Consider the following 19,414-nt stretch of genomic DNA (forward strand, 5'->3'; position numbering starts at 1 on the left):
AATTTGTCATTTACATATAAATATCACATAGGGTGTCTAAACTATCATGCACCAAGATTTAAAAGTATTCATTCACAACAATCAAAAAGGTGGATTAAGCATGGATCGTACCGCGAGCGATCGCGCTGGCACAGAGCCAGACCCCGCGTTTATCTCCTATGACCAATCTAAAACGGTGACCGAAGTTTCGTACGTTGTGTGGTGTCTCGCTCGATCTCTCGAACATGACGCGATCTCGCGGACATGGCGCCCGTGAACAATTAGGCTATTCAATTTGCTACCTATGCTCCGTTTTTGTTGGCGGTTAAGGCGATTAGACGGGTTTAAGAAGGCCGTACGGCCGCTATTAAATTGTGGTCGACTCTGCATTGTTGCGGCGCCTGGTTCTCGAACCTGTACCGGCGTTGCTATTGGGTAGCGTGGCGTCGTCGGCAGGCTGCAGGCGTCCGGTAGACCATGGCGACCAGGCAAGGACGAGACGATCTCTAGTGCGAAACTTGCACTGTTTATTCAGTGGTTGGTGAAGGATAAGAACATGAATGAATTAAAAACTGCATTGCGGGGCCCCTTAAATAGGCCCACTAAAATCGTAGGTGGGATCTTGCCCACGTCAACGTCACGTGACATGCACTGAGTCCCTTCGGTGCTTGGCGACTGCTCCCACTTTCCTAGCCGACGTTGCACTTGCTTGCCTCCGCTGGCGGCAACCCGCGGGTCGGGGATCGTAGGCGGCTGATCCTTCCTTCCAGGCGACCTTTTCCGGGGCTTGCCTCTGGTGGCAGCCCGCGGGACCGTGATCGTAGGCGGCTGATCCCTTCTTTCAGGTGACGTTGCACGTACTTGCCTCCTCTGGCGGCAACCCACGTAGTCTGGTCGAGGATGGGCGGCTGATCCTTCCTTCTAGGCGACGTTGGTTCGCCGAAAGGGCCTCCCCTAGAGTCGGACAGTTCGCGGAAAGGGTATCTCCTAAAGTCGCACACACAAAGGGGCCTGTCATCACTGCTGGACGCCTACCAGACCGGCAACCACTCGAGACAATAATAGCAAATTATGAATCCATCCTCCGTTTCGGTTGAGCAGGGTCTTTCGAGCATCCTTTTTGCTCGGGGTGTTGCACGCCAACCGTAACAGCATCAAATCTGCAACTTTCGACGCCGTATACTGAGGAAGCGCCGCTGGTTAGGACTATCTGCATCGCACGGCCGTGACAAAAAATCGCTGCCAGCCGACGTGGTGGCGGGCGGCAGGTCGTCGCGGTAACGTGGCATCCACTGTGTTCGGACCAGCAAACCTATTTCATGATTGGGCGCGTGAGATCACGTGCCAGGCTGGTCGCCGGAAGCCGAGATTGGGTCCCCCGGGCGACATGCCGGCAACTACCGCGAACGCTTTCGCGAAGTTTGTTTTCGCGCTTACTGAACGGAATGGCGAAAACTCGAAACTGAATTCGTGCGTCACAACCTAATCTGACAGCGTTGCACAGTCAAAGGTATCAAAGGCTCCGCGACGAGCGAGAGTACCGACCCCGAGGTGCACCGGCCATCGCGGTGTTTCGAGTAGGTCGTACATCAGTGAAGCAAAGCACAGGGCAATCTTACGCAAACATTTCACGACGCTGGCATTGTAACAAGCATTAAAATCATTTTTAGACTGCCCGCGCGATCATATGGACGTTTTTGCGAGAAAATCGAAAAAGCTGTCGGCGACTGTTCTCAAGCATGACGCTCGGTATGCTAATCTCATTCCGAAGCAAAAGTCCCAACGCAAAGACGAACCCATCTTGTGACCTAGTTCATTATGTAACACGGTAGTACGCCAGCCTTCTAGAAGCCTGGCGAAAGTGATAGCAGCTGCGCTACTGCCCTCTCTCAGCTGACATTACCCCACAATAAGCTGCGTCAATTGGGGATTTCAAGATATGAACGCGAAATTAACCTACCGAGTGAAAAATTTGATTTCTCAAGAACGCTTCCATTCCGAGGTATTCATAAAACAAAATGAAGTTGATCTCGTATTAATCATTGAAGTTTTTAATATAAACATATATACCAAACCGTGAAATATAGTAATTAAACAATATTTTAATTAGCCGGCTCTATTCGTTCGCAAACGTTGTGTATGCCAAAGCAGACGAACAACATATGCATGCAACTATTTGCGTAGGTAGCTATGGTTTTATAACACATACCGATTGTTTCGAGGAATTGTATAATCTGGAGATAAACGGTGTCGCGACAACGCCAAAAAATAAAGGCGAATTCCATTTGGAAAGCTAAAGGAGAGCCGCCTATTACATTAGGCTCTGTTGTATTAACATCCCTTTTCTTTAGAATGCTCCGTCTTAAACGACACATTTAAAGCAGTGAGACCATGGCGAAAGTTATCAGAACGCCTCCAAAGTCTGCACGTAGCACTTCCAACTGCTTCTGTTTTTCTGAGCCACTGCAGTGGCTTTTTAGGCGCATCTTCGGACGGCCCGCTTCGTCGCAGTCCATAGTATATAAGGACTTCGATGAAGGGCTGGGGGGTAAGGGGGGACACTGTGTTTGGATAGTTTAGTTACTGTATATGCTACCGCAGGTAGCTTACCTGTGGTAGCATATACAGTAACTCTAGGATAGTTCATGAATCAGCAACCCCTTACTGCGTTCACATGGCTTGCCCACTGCGAATTTTCAATCGCTTTGATAAACTTCCTCCGAAAGTCAATTTTACTGCTCCAAAATGAATCTTTGGCTGCTGCAAAAGATGCTCCAAAATGGCATGGACCAGTAGCATCACTGCACGACTGTAGACTGCATTTCATGCACGGGCAGTTGTTTCCGATCTCACGGTCGTCAGTACTCATTCGCAGCCTCGGCTACGGTGGTACCGAATGAGTCAAGCATATCTTAACTAGACATCGTAGCCTCGGCACCTGACACTCCGTTGATCATTTTACACATTTGTGGCAATATTATCCGAGTAACTGTCCACGCTAAATAACACGCGTCATAAAGCACACACACTATCGCGATATCGCGCCGTCTGTCAGCGCTGTTCCGCGTAATCGCTATACGCGCTCCTAGCGACTCGAGCGCGATACGTGCAAGCCTAGCAAGCGGTGTCGATAGTGCGCGCGTTGACGATCGGTGCTCGCCAGCGAAAGGGGAGACCGACTTCGGACCCCGCCCGACGCCGGCAGCTGTTGAACAAACATTAACGAGCCCTCTCCCCCCCCCCTTCCCCCCACTCCACCTTCCCGCCTCTCGGGCGCTCTTTTCATCCGGTGTGCCCCCTTTTCCTGCCGCCACTCCCGTTCCTCTCATACACGCTTGCGTTGTTTCAAATTGGCTCCCTCTTTTGCCCTCGTCATTGACATCTGGGTGCCCGGCGGACACCGGCGCCGCCGTGTCTTTCTCCCTCACCCGCGTTTATCCCCATCCTTATTTTCTCACTTTCCTCGATGTTTGGCGTTTAATTTTGTAGAATCACCCCGCCAGCTCCCATTCCCGACTCCCAGTGGCGGCGGAGTCGCGGTCGTGTGTCCTCAGGAGGTGGGGAAGGGGAAGGCCGGTTTTTTAGCTCGCATGATCTTCGCACTTATGTTTGCCCCTCCCCCCGTCCTGAATATGGCGGACTTTGTGTTTGTCTGATCATTCGACCCCCTCGGACGCCGTGCGCAATGATGGGTATTCGAGCTGCTGCATAGAGCCGGCCTTGCGGAGTCCCTTAATCTTTCTCTCTCCATGAAATTGCCTGACCCTTTTGCTCTGTCTCTTTCGATTGCCTTTCGTGACAAACGTGCATTTAAGTGCAGCGAGTGGCAACTGCCATTGTCTCTGCTGCTCCACAGCGCCATTGTCTGCAGATGCCAGAGTGGAATGGTTTCCTTGGCTGAAGGGGCCATTTCTGTGTTTCACAAGTGTTGTTTTGGCTCGCAAACTGCTTTGTAGGGCATTGTAAAACTGGGACAGTTATGATTTCTTGCTGTGTCATCTCTGGTCAGTGTAGCACAGCACAGCCATATAGTGGTGTTTAGCTGCCAAGTGCAGTTTGTGGCTGTTGCTTGTAACATTTAGCATGGTGATAGCACAATGTTATGAAATGTCTTGTGCTAAAGATTTTCTTTTTTGCCTTTTGTTATTTGTAGACAATGGCCCTTGAGTCTGAGCACTGTCTTGGCAAAGACTGTGGCACACCAGATGAACACATCCCTGAAGCTCAAGGCTGGGGGCTACACAGATGAAGGTAGCTTCCTTTATCATATTGTTTACTGGTACCCACCATGTTACCTTAGTGGCTGTGACATTGTGATGCTCAGCGTGAGGTCGCAGGTTTTATTCCCAGCACTAGTGACTGCATATAATGATTGCGAAATGTAAAAATGCTTTTGTATTTATTAGACTAGCTGCATGTTAAAGAACTTGAGTGGTAAAAATTATTCTGCAGCCTTCGGCTGTGGCACTTCTCATAGCTCCAGTGTTTTAAGCCCCATGACTCATTCTTTAATAGGTATAGGATGCACACGAACTGTGGAACAAATGATGTAGTTGTCTGAATTTGTAAATAAGGCAACTCTAACAGTATTTAGTAGTTTTTATTTTAGTAGTAGTATTTATAACACTATCTCTTTGGTATCCACCGAGAAAACTCTGCTGTCACATCACTGTGCGCCGTATCTTCACACACAAACTTGAGCTGCAGACTATGTTCATGATAGTTCATAATGGAGATTAAACCATGCTAATTGCTGTTATACTGCAGAAATGTTACCAAGAAATGTGACTGTGGCTGTCAGCATTTCATTTTTTCTTAATCATGAATCTTAGTTGGCAGGTAGGTCCTTGTCATGAGTTTTGTTTCCTGCCTTGCAGATTTGGCTGTTGGCAGACTTCGAGCAGCTGCATTGGAGGCACTGGCTGAGCAATGTGCCATCTGGAGAGAACAACCTGAACTGGCTCAAGAACTGCCCCACACACCTGCAGCGTCCCTTCCCGTGTCGGCGCATGGTGTACGCAACAACAGGCGCAAGATGGAGGATCGCCACCTGGCTCTCCCAGACCTCAACTTTGCACTAGGACTACAGGTAAGCATTACGGTGTGAAGCTAAGCTTGCGTGTCATTTCAGGTGAAGCCCCGAGTTCAGCCCACAGTGTGATGAACTTAAGCTCTTCAATGTGGAGCAAAAATCATTTGGTAAAAAAATATGCAACGGTGATTGCACACAAAGCATATTTTGGGGAGCAGGGGGAAGAGGAGAAACATTCTTTCAGTAAAAAAGACTGAGCCGCAGTCTAAGACAGATTTTTCCCTATTCTTATATTGAGGTGCTTTGGTAAGTTGGGGGCAGAGAAGAAGCAGAAATTCAGTTTCTTTTATTGCTGAATAAAGAACTTTACAACTTGATGCATTCAAATGAGCAACAGCATTTAGGAACCCATAATAAAACAACTTGCACTGCTGCAGCTCCGATCCTTCATTCCTTAATTGTACTTACTCACACTTCCTGCATTGTGCACATGCTATGTTGCTTGCCATATTAAAATACTGTGACAAAGCTTTGTACTGCAACTTCGATAGTATAATACAATGCAAATTTCACTTGCTTTCGATGAGCTACTTATCAACTTGCATCCTTCTTTCCCCAAGGAATGTTTGAATGGAACTTGAAATCATCGCTTTGTGTTTGGTCAGTACTCTTTCTATCCCTCATCACAGGAGGCCTATCATTGATTTATCACACTCCAGAATCAATGACGCTGGCAAACTTGGGCAGCACTACTTTGTGTTCAAAGACTCCTTAGAAATTACGACATCGGATGTCATCATCATGCTCGCATCTGTAATTTGTAGCGGATTGAAGACCAGCAGCTCCAATAGATATGAAAGCTTTCTTCTGACAACTGGCCTGCATTTCTGCCAGAAGACTGCTGAGATGTTTTGTAAAGGCACGGCCACACCTGAGAAAACATGCGCACAGTGGAAGCTAATGCGCGAGGCATGGGTCCCAGAGCTATTTTTCGCAGCAGCTGGTTTCGGCCGATGTCACGTGAAATTGCTGGACAGCTCTTTTTGCACTCGTGTTCCTTGGGCTTCGAGGGTTGTACACTGTGCCTCCTGGATCGCCATTGCCTATGTTCTTGCAGAGTGCTGGAAATTTGAAGGTGTAGTGCATATTCAGTGTTTGTAATGCAGTGTGACCACGGCAACAAACGGATGGAAGCAGCTTGTTGTACCTTGCTCTACAAACGTCTAGGTTCTAGCACATTTTCAGTACTCTTTCAATGGTTCTGGTTGATTCAGGGCACTTTGTTTTTGTTTGTTGCGCGCAGGGCCTTCCACAGTGCAGTTACTACGCAGTTTTTGACGGTCATGCTGGTGTGGAGGCAGCTGACTATGCTACTGCGCACCTTCACCGCAACATAGCTGCACAGCCAGACTTTGTGACCAACCCAGTGAATGCTGTACGAGAAGGCTTCCTCCTGACAGACCGAAACTTCCTACAGCGATCTTCGAAAGAGGTAACAGAACTACAGCTTCATTACTTTTTTGTGTACTTTAGGTGAGGTTGAGCCGTGCTTGGAGCTTGTGAGGACCTTTGCCTTCCGGTTTTTGTGACCATGTTTGAATGATTAGTACCAGATATGTGCAAAGCCTATGTTCCAAGAACATTATGGTTCCTGTAGCCATTGGAATTGGGAGTAGGTTCAGGAAGCATGCCTCCTGTTATTTAGCATGAGTGTCATTGAGTTTGAGTGGTAGCAGCTTGTTTGTCGGGACACTATATTAGCAGCACAAGCAGCTTTAAAGTCTTGTTCAGATTCTTTGTATTCGAGCAACCTCTAATTGTATATTGCTTTCATCATTTTTCGTTTATTAAAGGCAACCGAGCTCAGCTACATGGTAGTGCAGTGTGTGCAGCACTCTGCTGTGCTAAATGTGGAGTTACTGTTTATTAGACGTGACGCTGCTAAAGCTATTTGTAGTACCAGATATTAATACTAGTGCAGTTGCATTGCGTGATAGATCTAACACATCCTGGACCATTTTGACTTTCCATGTTGTGAGTATTCATCAAGATATCTCAATTAGCTTTTTCCCAAATTACACTTATGCAGTTTGGTCACCAAACTGATTAATACGAATTAACATGTAACTAGTAAAATGTTAATTTGTATTTGCTTTTGCTGCAGATTTCTCATTTGCAATTAACGAGTTCTTGCAAATAATGATTGTCAATGCAAAATTGCACTGTGTGCCCTCAAGAATTAAAAGAAAAATGGCACAGCTTCAAAGAAACAAGCGCACTTTGCATTTAAATCTTTCTTGCTAACTATTCTGGAATGGTTAGCCAGGATGAGCGGCGAAGTAACTTAGTTGCTACTTCGTTTTTGGTTTTGGGGAACTGCCTCTGTAATCAACAATTGTAATGCGTGTAGTTTTATGCGGGTATAAAGTGTAAGCAAATGATTTCAAAGTAACATGCACAACAGCGCTTATAAATGCTTGTTTCATACAGGGCCTCAAGAGTGGCTGCACGGCTGTCTGCTGCCTTGTGCGTGAACAGCGACAACTTGTTGTAGGCTGGCTGGGTGACTCTCAAGCCATCCTAGTCAGGAAAGGCATCCCCATGTCCTTGGTCAACCCTCACAAGCCTGAGAGAGAGGCAGGTGTCATTGTTTATGCATTATAACATAGGCTACAGGCTCAGTTACATGTTTTGCAGCTAAGCATTGATGCTGGCATAATGCAGGAACTTGATCGAAGTGAGCGCCATTGCGTACATCAGTTCTCACTTTTTTAACGTTGTTGTACTTCGTATTGTTTGGATAACACTGCCCAGAGCTGTCCAGTTTTTCATGCAAGATCTTCTTTGAGCTGTTTCGACTGGAGCTTTGACATCTTTTCCCCCTGAATGCTACTCAAATCTAAGACTTCTTGTGTGGTACCTTGCTGTTATTGCACTTCTTTTCAGCATACCTAGACAGCATCTGGCTCTGGTATTAAGGCAGTATACAATTTCATATTGTAAGCTCAGCAAACATTAGTTGAGATTTTACAGAAGAAGGTTGTAATATTGTCACTTATTGAAAGTGGTGCCTGTTGTTGCAGACCTCATTCATGGGTTCAAATTTTGCTTAAGGAACCTTCTGGGTGGATAAATTCCATTGCGCCCTCTCATATAATTATTTATTAAAGGAAATAATTACTTCTAAGTGTGTTCTAGCATTTAGTTCTTTCTTCACTTGCACAGAATGACAAAAGAACACTTCCAGCATGAAATTTCCAATATGCATGTCTGTTACATACGATCCTGCAGTCTTATTGTGTTGGATGCTAGCACATTTTCATTCATCTTGAGCTCTTAAGTCAGATGAGATTTTATCATGAATGCCAAGAAATAATTGGCAAATAAATTGTATCGATAATGATGCATACTGCTCAGTCAGTCTACACTTCTGCTTTTCCACAGCGACACTTTTGTACAGACACTCCAGCTGTATTCATGACGTTGTCATTATCAGTAATTATCATTTCATTATGTCAACAAGAAAGCATTACAAAGAAATGAAGACACTTGATCCAATATAAAACCTGTGAGCTTCACTTTTGATAACTGACCACCAATGTCTTGGCGGTACAGTTGGTTAAGTGCCGGTACATGGCAGTGTATGAGGTCTTTGTTACAGTACACCAGATAATCAACCAGATAAGGAAAAAGCTATGTCAAAGTATAAATTCTATTTATAGCAAGAGGAAGGAAGAAAAACCATACAAAACGCTTAATGGTGCACCATGAGTGTTTTATGCAACAAATGTTGAGCATAAAAGAGTCTTACTGCAGCATATTATCTTGGTGACTATCCGTGACTGTTATCTGTCTCATGGTTGGGGTAAAACTGCAGTATTTTATATTCAGCTGCAGTTGAAAGGTGACCACGCAAGCTGTATGTAGCCCATTCTTGTTGCTTGCAGCTCCTATTTTAAAGTGTGCATAGCTGGTATGAAGCTTTAGAGATTGTATTTTTGATTTCAGGACGAAAGAAAGAGAATAGAAGAACTGGGAGGAATGGTCTTGCTGATGGGCATCTGGAGGGTAAACGGCACACTTGGCGTTTCAAGAGCAATCGGTTAGTCACATCCCAATGTTGCACTGTGATTGCTTATGTACAGGATGCCGATTTTGTGTGCATCATTAATTAGAACTTTAACTGCTGTGGTAAATGAGGCGCCACAGCCTTTTAGTTTGTCAGCCAGAAAAATGCCTTTGTTATCTGTTTGTTATATAAAAAGAATGAAAGGAATTGTTCTCCATTTTAAATCGCAGAAATAAATTGATATGAATGGTTGGTATCAGAGTAGCAAAGCGGCAGGGTACCAAGCTTTATAGTAGATCACATCTCACAAGTGCCATGGAGAGAGCCCAGAACATCCTTAATGGCATGTTGAATCTCGGTATAATGAGCATTCATATGAAAAATTATTGAACCGAAAGAAGTAAATGTAAAATTTGGTTTGTCGTGCTTTAATTCAATGGAGTATTCTCCTGCTGTACAAATACAAGATCTGACACGGTATCGGTTATACCGTAGCAAACGTTTATTGGCATGTGCCTCAATATATATAAATTCTAGCAACAAAAATACATACAAATTTTTTTGAATTGCACGATTATTCAAACTTCCCTGTGACACTGCCACCCATAGCACCGATGTATAATGGCAATAATCACTTTTGGATGCTGCAAGGTGTTTCGAGCACGCACTAAGCTACAGTTGAATCCCGCTATAACGAAATTCACGGTGCACGAAAAAAAATTCGTTCTCGCGGAACTTCGTTATCGCAAAAATTTGACGTGAAACGCAGAAAGAATTGCCCAAGCAGCAGCAAAGGCGTTTAATGCCAAAAATCTAAGCTTGGTTTGCTTACGCTTCACGGCGAGCAACGCCGTCACGCGATTTTCGCACTCGGTCAGCAAACCCATTGCAACATCGTCGTCTCGGACAGCAACGAAATTCCTGATGACATCAAAAGCGTCCATCACCTGTACGGCGGTTGCCGCAGCCGGCGCTTCCTGTACGTCGTCGTCTTCTTCATCGGAAGAGTCCTTATCATTCCGGGCAGCTTTTATGATCTGCTCATCACTCACATCTTCGTGAACAACAACACAAGCGTCAGCGCCGATGTATTCGTCGAGCTCGAGATTAGGCGGCACGGTTCCTATTTCTCCCAGCGTTTTCCAGGCCTAGAATCGTTGACAGTGAACTTGCAGGAATTCCGAAGTCTTCAGCAATTGCCGCTTTCTTCCTTCCGCTTTCTGCTTGGGCGATTATTTGAGCTTTTTGCTCAAGGGAAAGAGTTTTGCGTTTTTTCACTTGCGTTGCCATCGTGTCCTGCGGATGAAAACTCGTCGTTGTCGAAGAGAAAGGCAGCGAGTGAACAACGCGACCACGACACAAAGCCAAAATGGCGGAACTGCAATCACGTGATTTCATGCTTAATGTGGCTTTGGATTTGACTTGGACTTCTCGCCAATAAAACTAGTTTCGGTTTCGATTTTGAACGCGAAAATTTCGTTGAAGCGGAAACGCTCTGCAAAAATGGTTCGTTGTGCAGAGAAATTTAGGCCATTAATTCTTATAGGATACTCGCGGGGAATAAAAAATTATTCGTTGTCGCGGAAATTTCGTTGTGGCGGTATTCGTTGTGGCGGGATTCAACTGTACAAACACGGAGGTTATGAACAAAATACTGCTATGTCGACTAGGCACTGAACCGCAACTCCAGCTGCCGACTCCTGACAAGGCGGCGCTGGTTAGGTTTAGTGGCCTCCTGAGCAGTGTGGCTAGTGGAGTGGCTGGTGAAAAGCCATTGTTAGAAGCCCAGTGTCAGTGTTTGCACACATAGACATCATAGGCGACAGAGTGCAAGATCACACGGGCTAGACTGATCGCTGCAGTAGGGTAGTACAAACTTTCCGGAAGCCACGCAGCACCAGCGATTACACTGGAACCTTCGTTGAGTCTTGTATAAGAACTGACACGCTTGACCTGCAGATCAGATTTTTGGAGATGGTAGACTCTGCTACATGTCTTTCTCAAGTTCTCTGCCTCAACACATCGCGAAATGCAAATGCGTATAGGACTGCTGAAATTTTGTATTAGAGTATCGTAATCGTTGGTAAATTTTTGTATGACAAGAATCGTAAGAGTTTCTCCATTCACATGGAGATGCTGCCTCCAGGATTTAATTGGAGTATGTATGTGAACTATGATTTCACGTTTGGAATATACCCAGTTAGTAATAAGAACCAGCTACAAAAGATATACCTCTGAGCAGGCTTCGGGTCTGAGGAGAAATATAGTGGTCATTCAGTAATTTGTGCTTAATTAGTTTGCTGGCAGGGCACCTTCTGTGAAGACTAATCAACTAGACACCTTCATTGTCTACTCTTTTTCGTCTTCAGTGAAACAAGTCATTATCTCATCTCTCTAGTGTCATTATCCTTCTCATCTGCCCACTTCCCATCCAACCTAGTTACAACTAGCAGGCTTCATTATAAATTGCTTCTTATTGTAATCCTAGCTGCTAATTCTCCGTCTCTTCCTCGCAGGAGACGCCGAGCATAAACCCTATGTGACCAGCGAACCAGATGTGATCAGCATGGACCTTGATGGCACAGAAGACTTCCTCGTCTTGGGTTGTGATGGGCTCTGGGACCAACTGAGCCCTCAGGAGGTGGCTGCAAGGGTGTACCACGCAGTTCTCGATGACCCTGAGAGTGCACCCTACGTGTCCCACACGCTTGTGCAGGGAGCCAGAGACCTTGGCTCATCTGACAACATCACAGCAGTGGTTGTCTTTCTGCGTGATCCTCGCGACTTTGACGCTTCAGTTATCGACGTTGCGAGCTTGGTCCCAGAGAAAACTGCTGCGAGCGAGCTTCCTACACCACCCATTGAAGATGCAAAAGAGGCCTTCAATGCAAGTGAATTTGATGCTACCAAGTTTAACAGCAATGGCTACGGAGCCCACCTGTTTGATGCTGAAGCTGTGAATTCCCATGCCTATGAGCATGCCAACGAAAGTGAAATTCTTCAGGTGGCGTCTGATGTGGTGCAAGGGACAATTGAAACTGCACTGCACAGGGTCAACGAAGATGTCATTACTGCTGGCCAAATTGTCGATCAAGTGCACCTTCTCCACACTGAAGAGAGTGGAAAGTTCCCAGATTTGCCAGAACAATTTCATGGTGCTGTCCCTGCTGATGGTGGTCTTGAGGACAAGTTTGATCAGCCTGATGGCATCTCGCATGCTGCTAATGGATACGGCGACAACATACCAGTGCACCCCGCTGTGCACCACAACCGATTTGATGACGAGGGCTATGGGCACGACCTTGAGACAACCGATTGCCTTCAGAGCTCAGCAGTTGCAGCAGCTCTCGAAGAAAGTGGCACTGAAAGTGCTGAACAGTTTTCTTCCTTTGTTGAAGGAGCTAATGAGGCTAGCAACAGCCAACTCGAACTGGCTCATGAACAGACTTTCTGTACAGCGTCAAATATGACACCGCAGTATCAGTTCGATGCTGGCTCAACAGGCCATGAACTTGAGGCCAGGCAGCCTTCACCAATTGGCCCTTGTGCGTTGCCTGAAGATCCACAGCCCGTTGCTGCAGAACTACCCGGAGCTCCTTTGGAGCCTGAGATGTTGAGAGAGGCTGAGCTTCCAGATGAAGGAGTGGATTTGAGCACTCTTCCTGAGGATGCCCAGGAGCTGGAGGCAGCGAAAGAGCAACCTGTGTCATCGGTCGTTCAAGACGAATGCCTTAGTGCATTGCCAGAAGACCAACAGGATTTCAAGCCCGCACAGTCTGGTGATATGTCTTGTGTTGTATTGCCAGGTGCCACTGAGCAAATGGCTGCAGTGGCTGATCCCATCCTCGCAATGCAAGATGCAACTACATTGGATGTTGAACATCCAGATTACATCCACGGGGAAATGCTACACCCTGACAGCATCCACGGAGAAATGCTACACCCAGACAGCATCCACGGAGAAATGCTACACCCAGACAGCATCCACGGAGAAATGCTACACCCAGACAGCATCCACGGAGAAATGCTACACCCAGACAGCATCCACGGAGAAATGCTACACCCAGACAGCATCCACGGAGAAATGCAACAGCTTGATCACATCCAAGGGGAAACGCAGTCAATGCAGCCATTAGAGTCGCAGCATGCCTCCGCTGAATGCATAAAGAATGGCGCTGACACTGAAGTAGCGGCCAGTGGCCTTGGTTTTAATCAGCCTCTTAGCATCCAGTCGGACGACCTTGTGTCCATTGACCTTAACAGCTCAGCCATGCAGTCACTTGCCGAGACAAGTGCGCCTCCTCACACAGTAGATAATGCATTTGTTTCTGGGACTGTTCCAGAGCCTCATGAGGATATGAGCATTGGATATTGTGCTGAAAGTGATGCCCGCCATGATCAACCTGTTGGTGAAAAATTGGAGAGCCTGGGTACAGATGATGCTGATGACACCTCTTTGGGTGGGTCTGCAGAGTCAATTGTTGAGAAAGTGGCTGCAGAACCTGTGCAGCAGGAGAGTGCGGTTCTCTTTTGTGAGCTCAAAGATACTCCCCCTGCAGAGAGCATTCTCGACCAACAGGTTGCTGATGGTGAACAAAAAGTTGACAATCTCGGCTACAACATTCCTGTTGAGCAGCAAGTACCAGCACAAGTGTCTGATGTTGGGCCCCAAATTGAAAGTTCAGTACTTGGTGGCCAAGTTACTGAGCCTTTTGCTGAAGATTCTTTTACTGTTCCTACAACTACTGAAAGCCCACACATCTTTGAACAAATGCCTGAAGAAACCTCCTTGCTATCTGTGGACACTCGCCTGCAAGTTCAGCAACCTGCAGCCACTGCCATATCTCCAATCAGTGATGTTGAAAAGCCTTGTGAACAGCCAGACGAGCAGAGTGTGAGTCTCCAGCCGCAGAGTCCCGTGATTGAGACTCTTTTGGAGGAGAACTCGGCTACTCTTCAGGAGGTGCAGTCTATGAGCAAGCAAGCAAAAGCTGCAGTTGACGAAACACCTGCTCCTGTTGTTGATATTGGTGCTATTCCAGAGAACATTCCGGAGGCAGATGGAGTCACGGAAGACTCAGACTCTGAGAAGGACAGTGGGTGGCAATTTGTAAAACCTGTGGAGCCAGCCATTTCACCGTCGGGGCTGTTGTCAAAAGAGGCTTGTGACACTTTGAGCCAAAGTTCTTGCACTGTTGCGGAGACCATTCATGGAGAACAGAAGGAAGCAGCGTTTTCTGAACAAATTGCAAGCCCTGCTGGAGACAGTTCCATTGAGCCAAAGGCAGATGCCGTGTCTGATGTGAAGCAAGACTCATTACCCGAAACAAAAGTTGAAGTTGCAGCCAAGCACACACAGGACGTATTGCCTGAACAGAAGGCTAGCACACCAAAAGTTGCTGCCACAGCAAAGTCCTCTCCAGCTGCACAGAAAACAAAACCAACTGCTAAAGCATCACCTGCTCCCAAGCCAAGGACTTCTTCCACTGACAAGCCTGCAACAAAGTCTCTCGCTACAAAGACTGAAACAGCTGCTAAGACTACGCCAGCAGCAAAGTCTCCAATGAAAAAACCTGTTGCTGGCAAACCTGTGACAACAACTTCGACACCAAAACAGAGCAGCTCAGCAAACACTGCAGCAAAGAAAGAAACAAGCCTGACCCACAGATCTGAGCCCACCAAGCCCAAATTGTCTACACTTTCTACTGATATGCCATCCAAGAAACCAGTAGCCGCATCTTCTAGACCTGCTACTGGAACTACGAGGCCCACCTCTGCAGCCTCAAAGCCCGTAGAAAAGAGCACAGCTCCAGTGACAAAGGCAAAACCAACAGCTGCATCAGCCACAGCACCTCGTACAAGAACATCCGTCGGATCTGCAATGTCTGCTGGCAAGACAGAAGTTGGCACAACTGAAAAAAAGCCTGCACCTAAGCCGGCACCAACTAGGGCTCCCATTTCCAGGACTGCACCTAGAACTACGCAGCCTGCCAGCAGCAGCAGCTCTGCACCTAGAGTTGGACCAGGTGCACCAGCAAGTCGCCCGGCTGCGGCAGCAACTTCAAGGCCAGCAACGTCAAGGGTTGGCAGCACCTCCACCGCTGCCAAGAAGACTGACACCAGCCCTGCAGCTGCGAAGATGTCTGCTGCGAGGGTTCCAGCCACACGAGAGGCAAAGCTCAACAAAGAGAGCACCAACCAGCAGCTGGCTGGTGCAAGACGAACAGAAACAACTCGGAGAACTGCTGCTGGCAGGACAGCTGCCACATCAAAAATGTCTGCAGCGGCTGCAGCAAAAGCAACAGCAACGAGTAAGTATTCGGCTGTTAGAGCCGTTCCCAAGGGTGGCGCTGCGGCTGCTGCTGCTAAGGCCGCTGCTGCTGCTACTGATGCTGAAACCCAGAGCAAAGAAGAGTCGGCTGCCAACTGCAATGGGACGCCAGAAGAGAAGGGCACCCTGGAAGAGAAGGACAACAAGGAAGCCTGTGCACCCGGCAGTGGGCCAGTCAACCTAAGCAATGGCAGCCATCTGGAATGTGACAAGATTGCTAAAGCAGATGTCGTTGCAGACATGCCCGATGCCCCTGCTGTGGATGTGTAGTTTCACTATCTCGACTCTCTACTAGTCATTCTGCTCTGTCCTGTGCTTTTTTTTTTTTAATCTTGAGATGCGCAACAGTATTTTTGACAGCTCCTTTTACAACGAAAAACGCGCAGGGACAAAAAAAATGCATGCATGCTACAGAATTATAGGTACAAGGTCACTCTCAGTACGGGAAGTCTTTGGTACTTGCGCACCTCTTTTTACGCATCTTTTCATTTACACATTTGATCGGGTGCAGGTATTGACTGGTGCTTGTGCCAGGATTTTTTTTCTCCCCTGCCTATTTTACCTAGCGTAGTTGTATGCATATGCTGTCATGCCCTGTTCTGAAGTTTGTAGTTTTACTCTTTCTCTCTCGATGGGAGAGAAGGTTTGCGCCCAGATGCGAGTGAATACCAAAGACTGCTTGGATGCCTTGCAAGCTTCGCTTTTCTTCTACTTTCGCAAGCCCCTCGCAGCAACTACGAAGTTGCAAAGGCATTCAGGAAGCAGCAAGACAGACTCGCTTCTCGGGCCGGTGTTATTTATTTTTGCATCAAGTGTCCTTAATGAAAGAAACGAGGGGCTTGCCTTGTTTTATGCTTGCGTGCTTGATGACTCGAGGACTTGGTTGAAATGCGATGTGTTGAGCGAAAGGAGTAAGAGGAGACATTTTGATGCATTTACCCGGCCGCGGTGCTTCCCCACTGGCTTGTGGGTTTGTTTGATCTGCAGGTGAACCTGAATATAACGAAAACGCTTCCGGCTTGAAAGTATAGCTTTAACGTATATGTATATGTACAAGATATATTGGTGAAAAATGTTTCCAGTGATTTACCAAATTTAAAGCATTGCATGTGCAAAACATCTATAACTACATATTTTGAGCAATGTAAAAGCAAAAATGTTGCTCGCTATAATCTGATACTTGTCCCATCCTGCATTTTTGGTTGCTATACCAGCCAAATTTGATTCACTTATGCCAGATTTCGTTATATGAAGGTGCGGCTACTGTGAAAGCAATGTTGCTTTCTTTTTGTTCTAAACGCTTCTCTTCCAGTTGCGATTCAGCCTTCAGTCTTCTACCCGGCACTTGCTGCAGACGCGTTAGTCCTCTACACAGCTCTACAATTCTTTTTAGTGATGTGTTCAGCTTGCATGTTTTCTATGCAACATTTATAAATAAGGTGCACTGAAGTGTTCCGACCCAATAAACTCTTTGATAGCACTTTTTAATGTGGGGAGTGTCCCTTGCCTTCAACTAGGGCAATTTCATGTTGTCTACGACTTATCTATTTAAAGTATGTATTGCATCACCTTCTTTTAGGGACCTCTTTCTTTTCTTCTGCAATACCTTTTACACATACTTTGCTGAAATAAAAAAACATTTCATGAATACACCATGTGTAGTGCCATTTCTTTCACTATGTAGTACAGCTTGGATCAACAAAGTGCTGCATGTGCAGGTTGCCTAACTTGCTCAAGGTAACCCAAAGGAAAACTAGTGTTCTAGACGTAGCACTGAGTGAACTATGGTGAACTCTGCCCGGGCAGGACGAGGCCAGAGGAAACTGGTGGAGGTCCGAAGAGATTCTGCTGTGCGAATCGATCATTCGACCTGGGTATAGGGGCGAAAGACCAGTCGAACCATCTAGTAGCTGGTTTCCTCCAAAGTTTCCCTCAGCATAGCTGGAGTGCGATGGCAGCGCAGTCGCACCTGGTAAAGTGACAATGTCAATACCAGTGCCACCGAGATTGTGCGAAATAGCAACTACGCTTCACTGCAATGCTAAGCACGTTCCAGCGACTATTTCCTTTGTTGAAATGTCTAAATAATTACTCTAATAGAATAAAAGTGCATTTCCAAGTTTGCATAGCAGTCTACAAATTCACATTTCTTTTCCTTGACCAGATTTTACGCTTTGTGCCAGTTTATTTCAGCCAGGTTCAATTTAGCCAATTGCAAATTTTATTGTGTGGTGTTCAAGTGCTGTAAGGCATTACAGCTTACTCTCTGTACTTTATTTTTGAGCACTGTATGCACAAAGCAGGAAGACTACTGACAATTTCAGCGCCTGCCAAAGGTAACGTTTCAAGCCATCGTCGGAGAACAAGCAAATAGTGGTAATCGGGCTTCGCTGTACAGGCATATGTAAAAGAACCCCTGGCAATTGAAGCATAACTGGGCATCCCTTTATGAACAGTGGCTGTTAATTGTTCAAGGCATAGTTGTACACAAAAATGTTGAGTAGAAGCAATACAATTGCCATCTGAAGTAAAAAAAAAAATTGATGCCAGGCTGAAAGGCTGGAGTTTGTTACGCTTAAACGTAAGTTGCGTGTTGGAGGTAGCAGTTCACCGTCGTAATAAAGCTTGGTTGTTGCCTTACATGGCACTTCCGGCACAGGCGGAATGCTACAACCGAATTTTCAATAAAAAGAATTTGCCGCAGCAGCTTTGCAGATGTGGAGTGCAGAGGTACAAGTTTGAGTTCCCCGCTGCCATTGCAATGTTCCGATGGTCGTTCTATCAAAATGCAACTGCACTCCCATGTGCTAAGAGTTTGGTGCGCATTCAAAGAACCTCGAGTGCTAAAATAAAGTTGAAAGCCCTCGATTAACACCCCTTATAACCCAAGAGTTCTAAGCTGGACTATCTTATGTGGCACATGGTGCAGACAATGGGACAAGAGATACAAGCAGTGGAAACAACAGGACAGTGTGTCTGTCCTGTTTGTATATCTGTTGTGCAGTCACCTCCACTGCTAGCAGCATTTCTGAAAGCCTATGCGCAGATTTCGGATGAATCGCCAAGCAAGCTTTCCACCCTACTCTACCGTAACCATTAGCAGAAGTGGGATATAAATTGTGGAAGCCTGTTGACATCTTGACAAAATGTTGATGCTGAATTCATTACTGAATTCTAGCGCACCACCTAACCTCACAGGTGTGCAACTGCTCAATACTAACACTAGGAAGAAATGTGGCACTTGTGTAGCATGTATTTGCACCTATCGCTGTAGCAAGACTGTTTAGATGACATAGTAATCATGGGCAGTACATGGATTTGCCAAAACATTTCTCCACCTTTAACTGAGCTGCTTTCTAAAACTTGCTGCCACACATTAAATTTGACAATAAAAAAATAAGTTCTCTAAATTAGCCTGTCATTTCTACCATTACAAAAAAAGACTATTCAGAATACAGAAAATTGCATCATGAGTGTAGCCTTCCAAACATCTGCATCTCTCAACACGCATATTTGGAAGAGTTGACATTTAAGCAAGCACTTGAAATTGATAAAATGTAGTCGTAAACATTGCACACTTTACTGCTTTAAAGAAGCACGCAGCCGACACACACAATTCAACCATGAAGAATAAATGAAGCTGAGTGAAATCGTAGAAAGTCCCTGTGCTCCCTGGAATGGCTTTAGTGCAACACTTCAGTAAATTGAGTATGAAGCTCTATAACTTGGACATCTCTAAAGGTATTCCTTTTTCTCAAGTTTCTCGGACTTTGAAGGCTAGGGACTTCACTCTGAGGTGTCGTTTCTTTTGGTCTTTATCTAAACGTAATTTCTGCCCAAGTGAAATAACGTGACATTCCACACTTGAAGGCTGTGTTTTAGTATGTAATCTGATGCTTGCCAATTCAATATTTGTTTTTAAGGTAACAGACTGTGTTCGTACAAACAGAGCATGTTCACAACACAAGTGTTCAAGCACTGAGGACTTGTGGGTGCTACCCTG

At 46.0% G+C, this 19,414-nt stretch overlaps 1 protein-coding gene across 2 annotated transcripts in view; it reads left to right on the top strand.

Annotated features, from left to right (window-relative positions):
- The window catches only part of LOC135919801 (uncharacterized), a 111,852-nt gene extending 94,791 nt beyond the window's left edge, over nucleotides 1-17,061 (top strand). For both annotated transcript variants that reach the window (XM_065453738.2, XM_065453747.1), the window contains exons 2-7: nucleotides 4,133-4,230; nucleotides 4,857-5,068; nucleotides 6,315-6,503; nucleotides 7,502-7,648; nucleotides 9,020-9,113; nucleotides 11,597-17,061. In XM_065453738.2, the coding sequence (XP_065309810.1) occupies nucleotides 4,133-4,230; nucleotides 4,857-5,068; nucleotides 6,315-6,503; nucleotides 7,502-7,648; nucleotides 9,020-9,113; nucleotides 11,597-15,681 (4,825 nt within the window). In that variant the 3' untranslated portion in view covers nucleotides 15,682-17,061. The remainder of the gene's footprint in view (nucleotides 1-4,132; nucleotides 4,231-4,856; nucleotides 5,069-6,314; nucleotides 6,504-7,501; nucleotides 7,649-9,019; nucleotides 9,114-11,596) is intronic.
- Nucleotides 17,062-19,414: the final 2,353 nt, after the last annotated feature.

Source organism: Dermacentor albipictus, chromosome 2, assembly GCF_038994185.2.
Source record: "Dermacentor albipictus isolate Rhodes 1998 colony chromosome 2, USDA_Dalb.pri_finalv2, whole genome shotgun sequence".
Lineage (NCBI taxonomy): Eukaryota > Metazoa > Arthropoda > Arachnida > Ixodida > Ixodidae > Dermacentor > Dermacentor albipictus.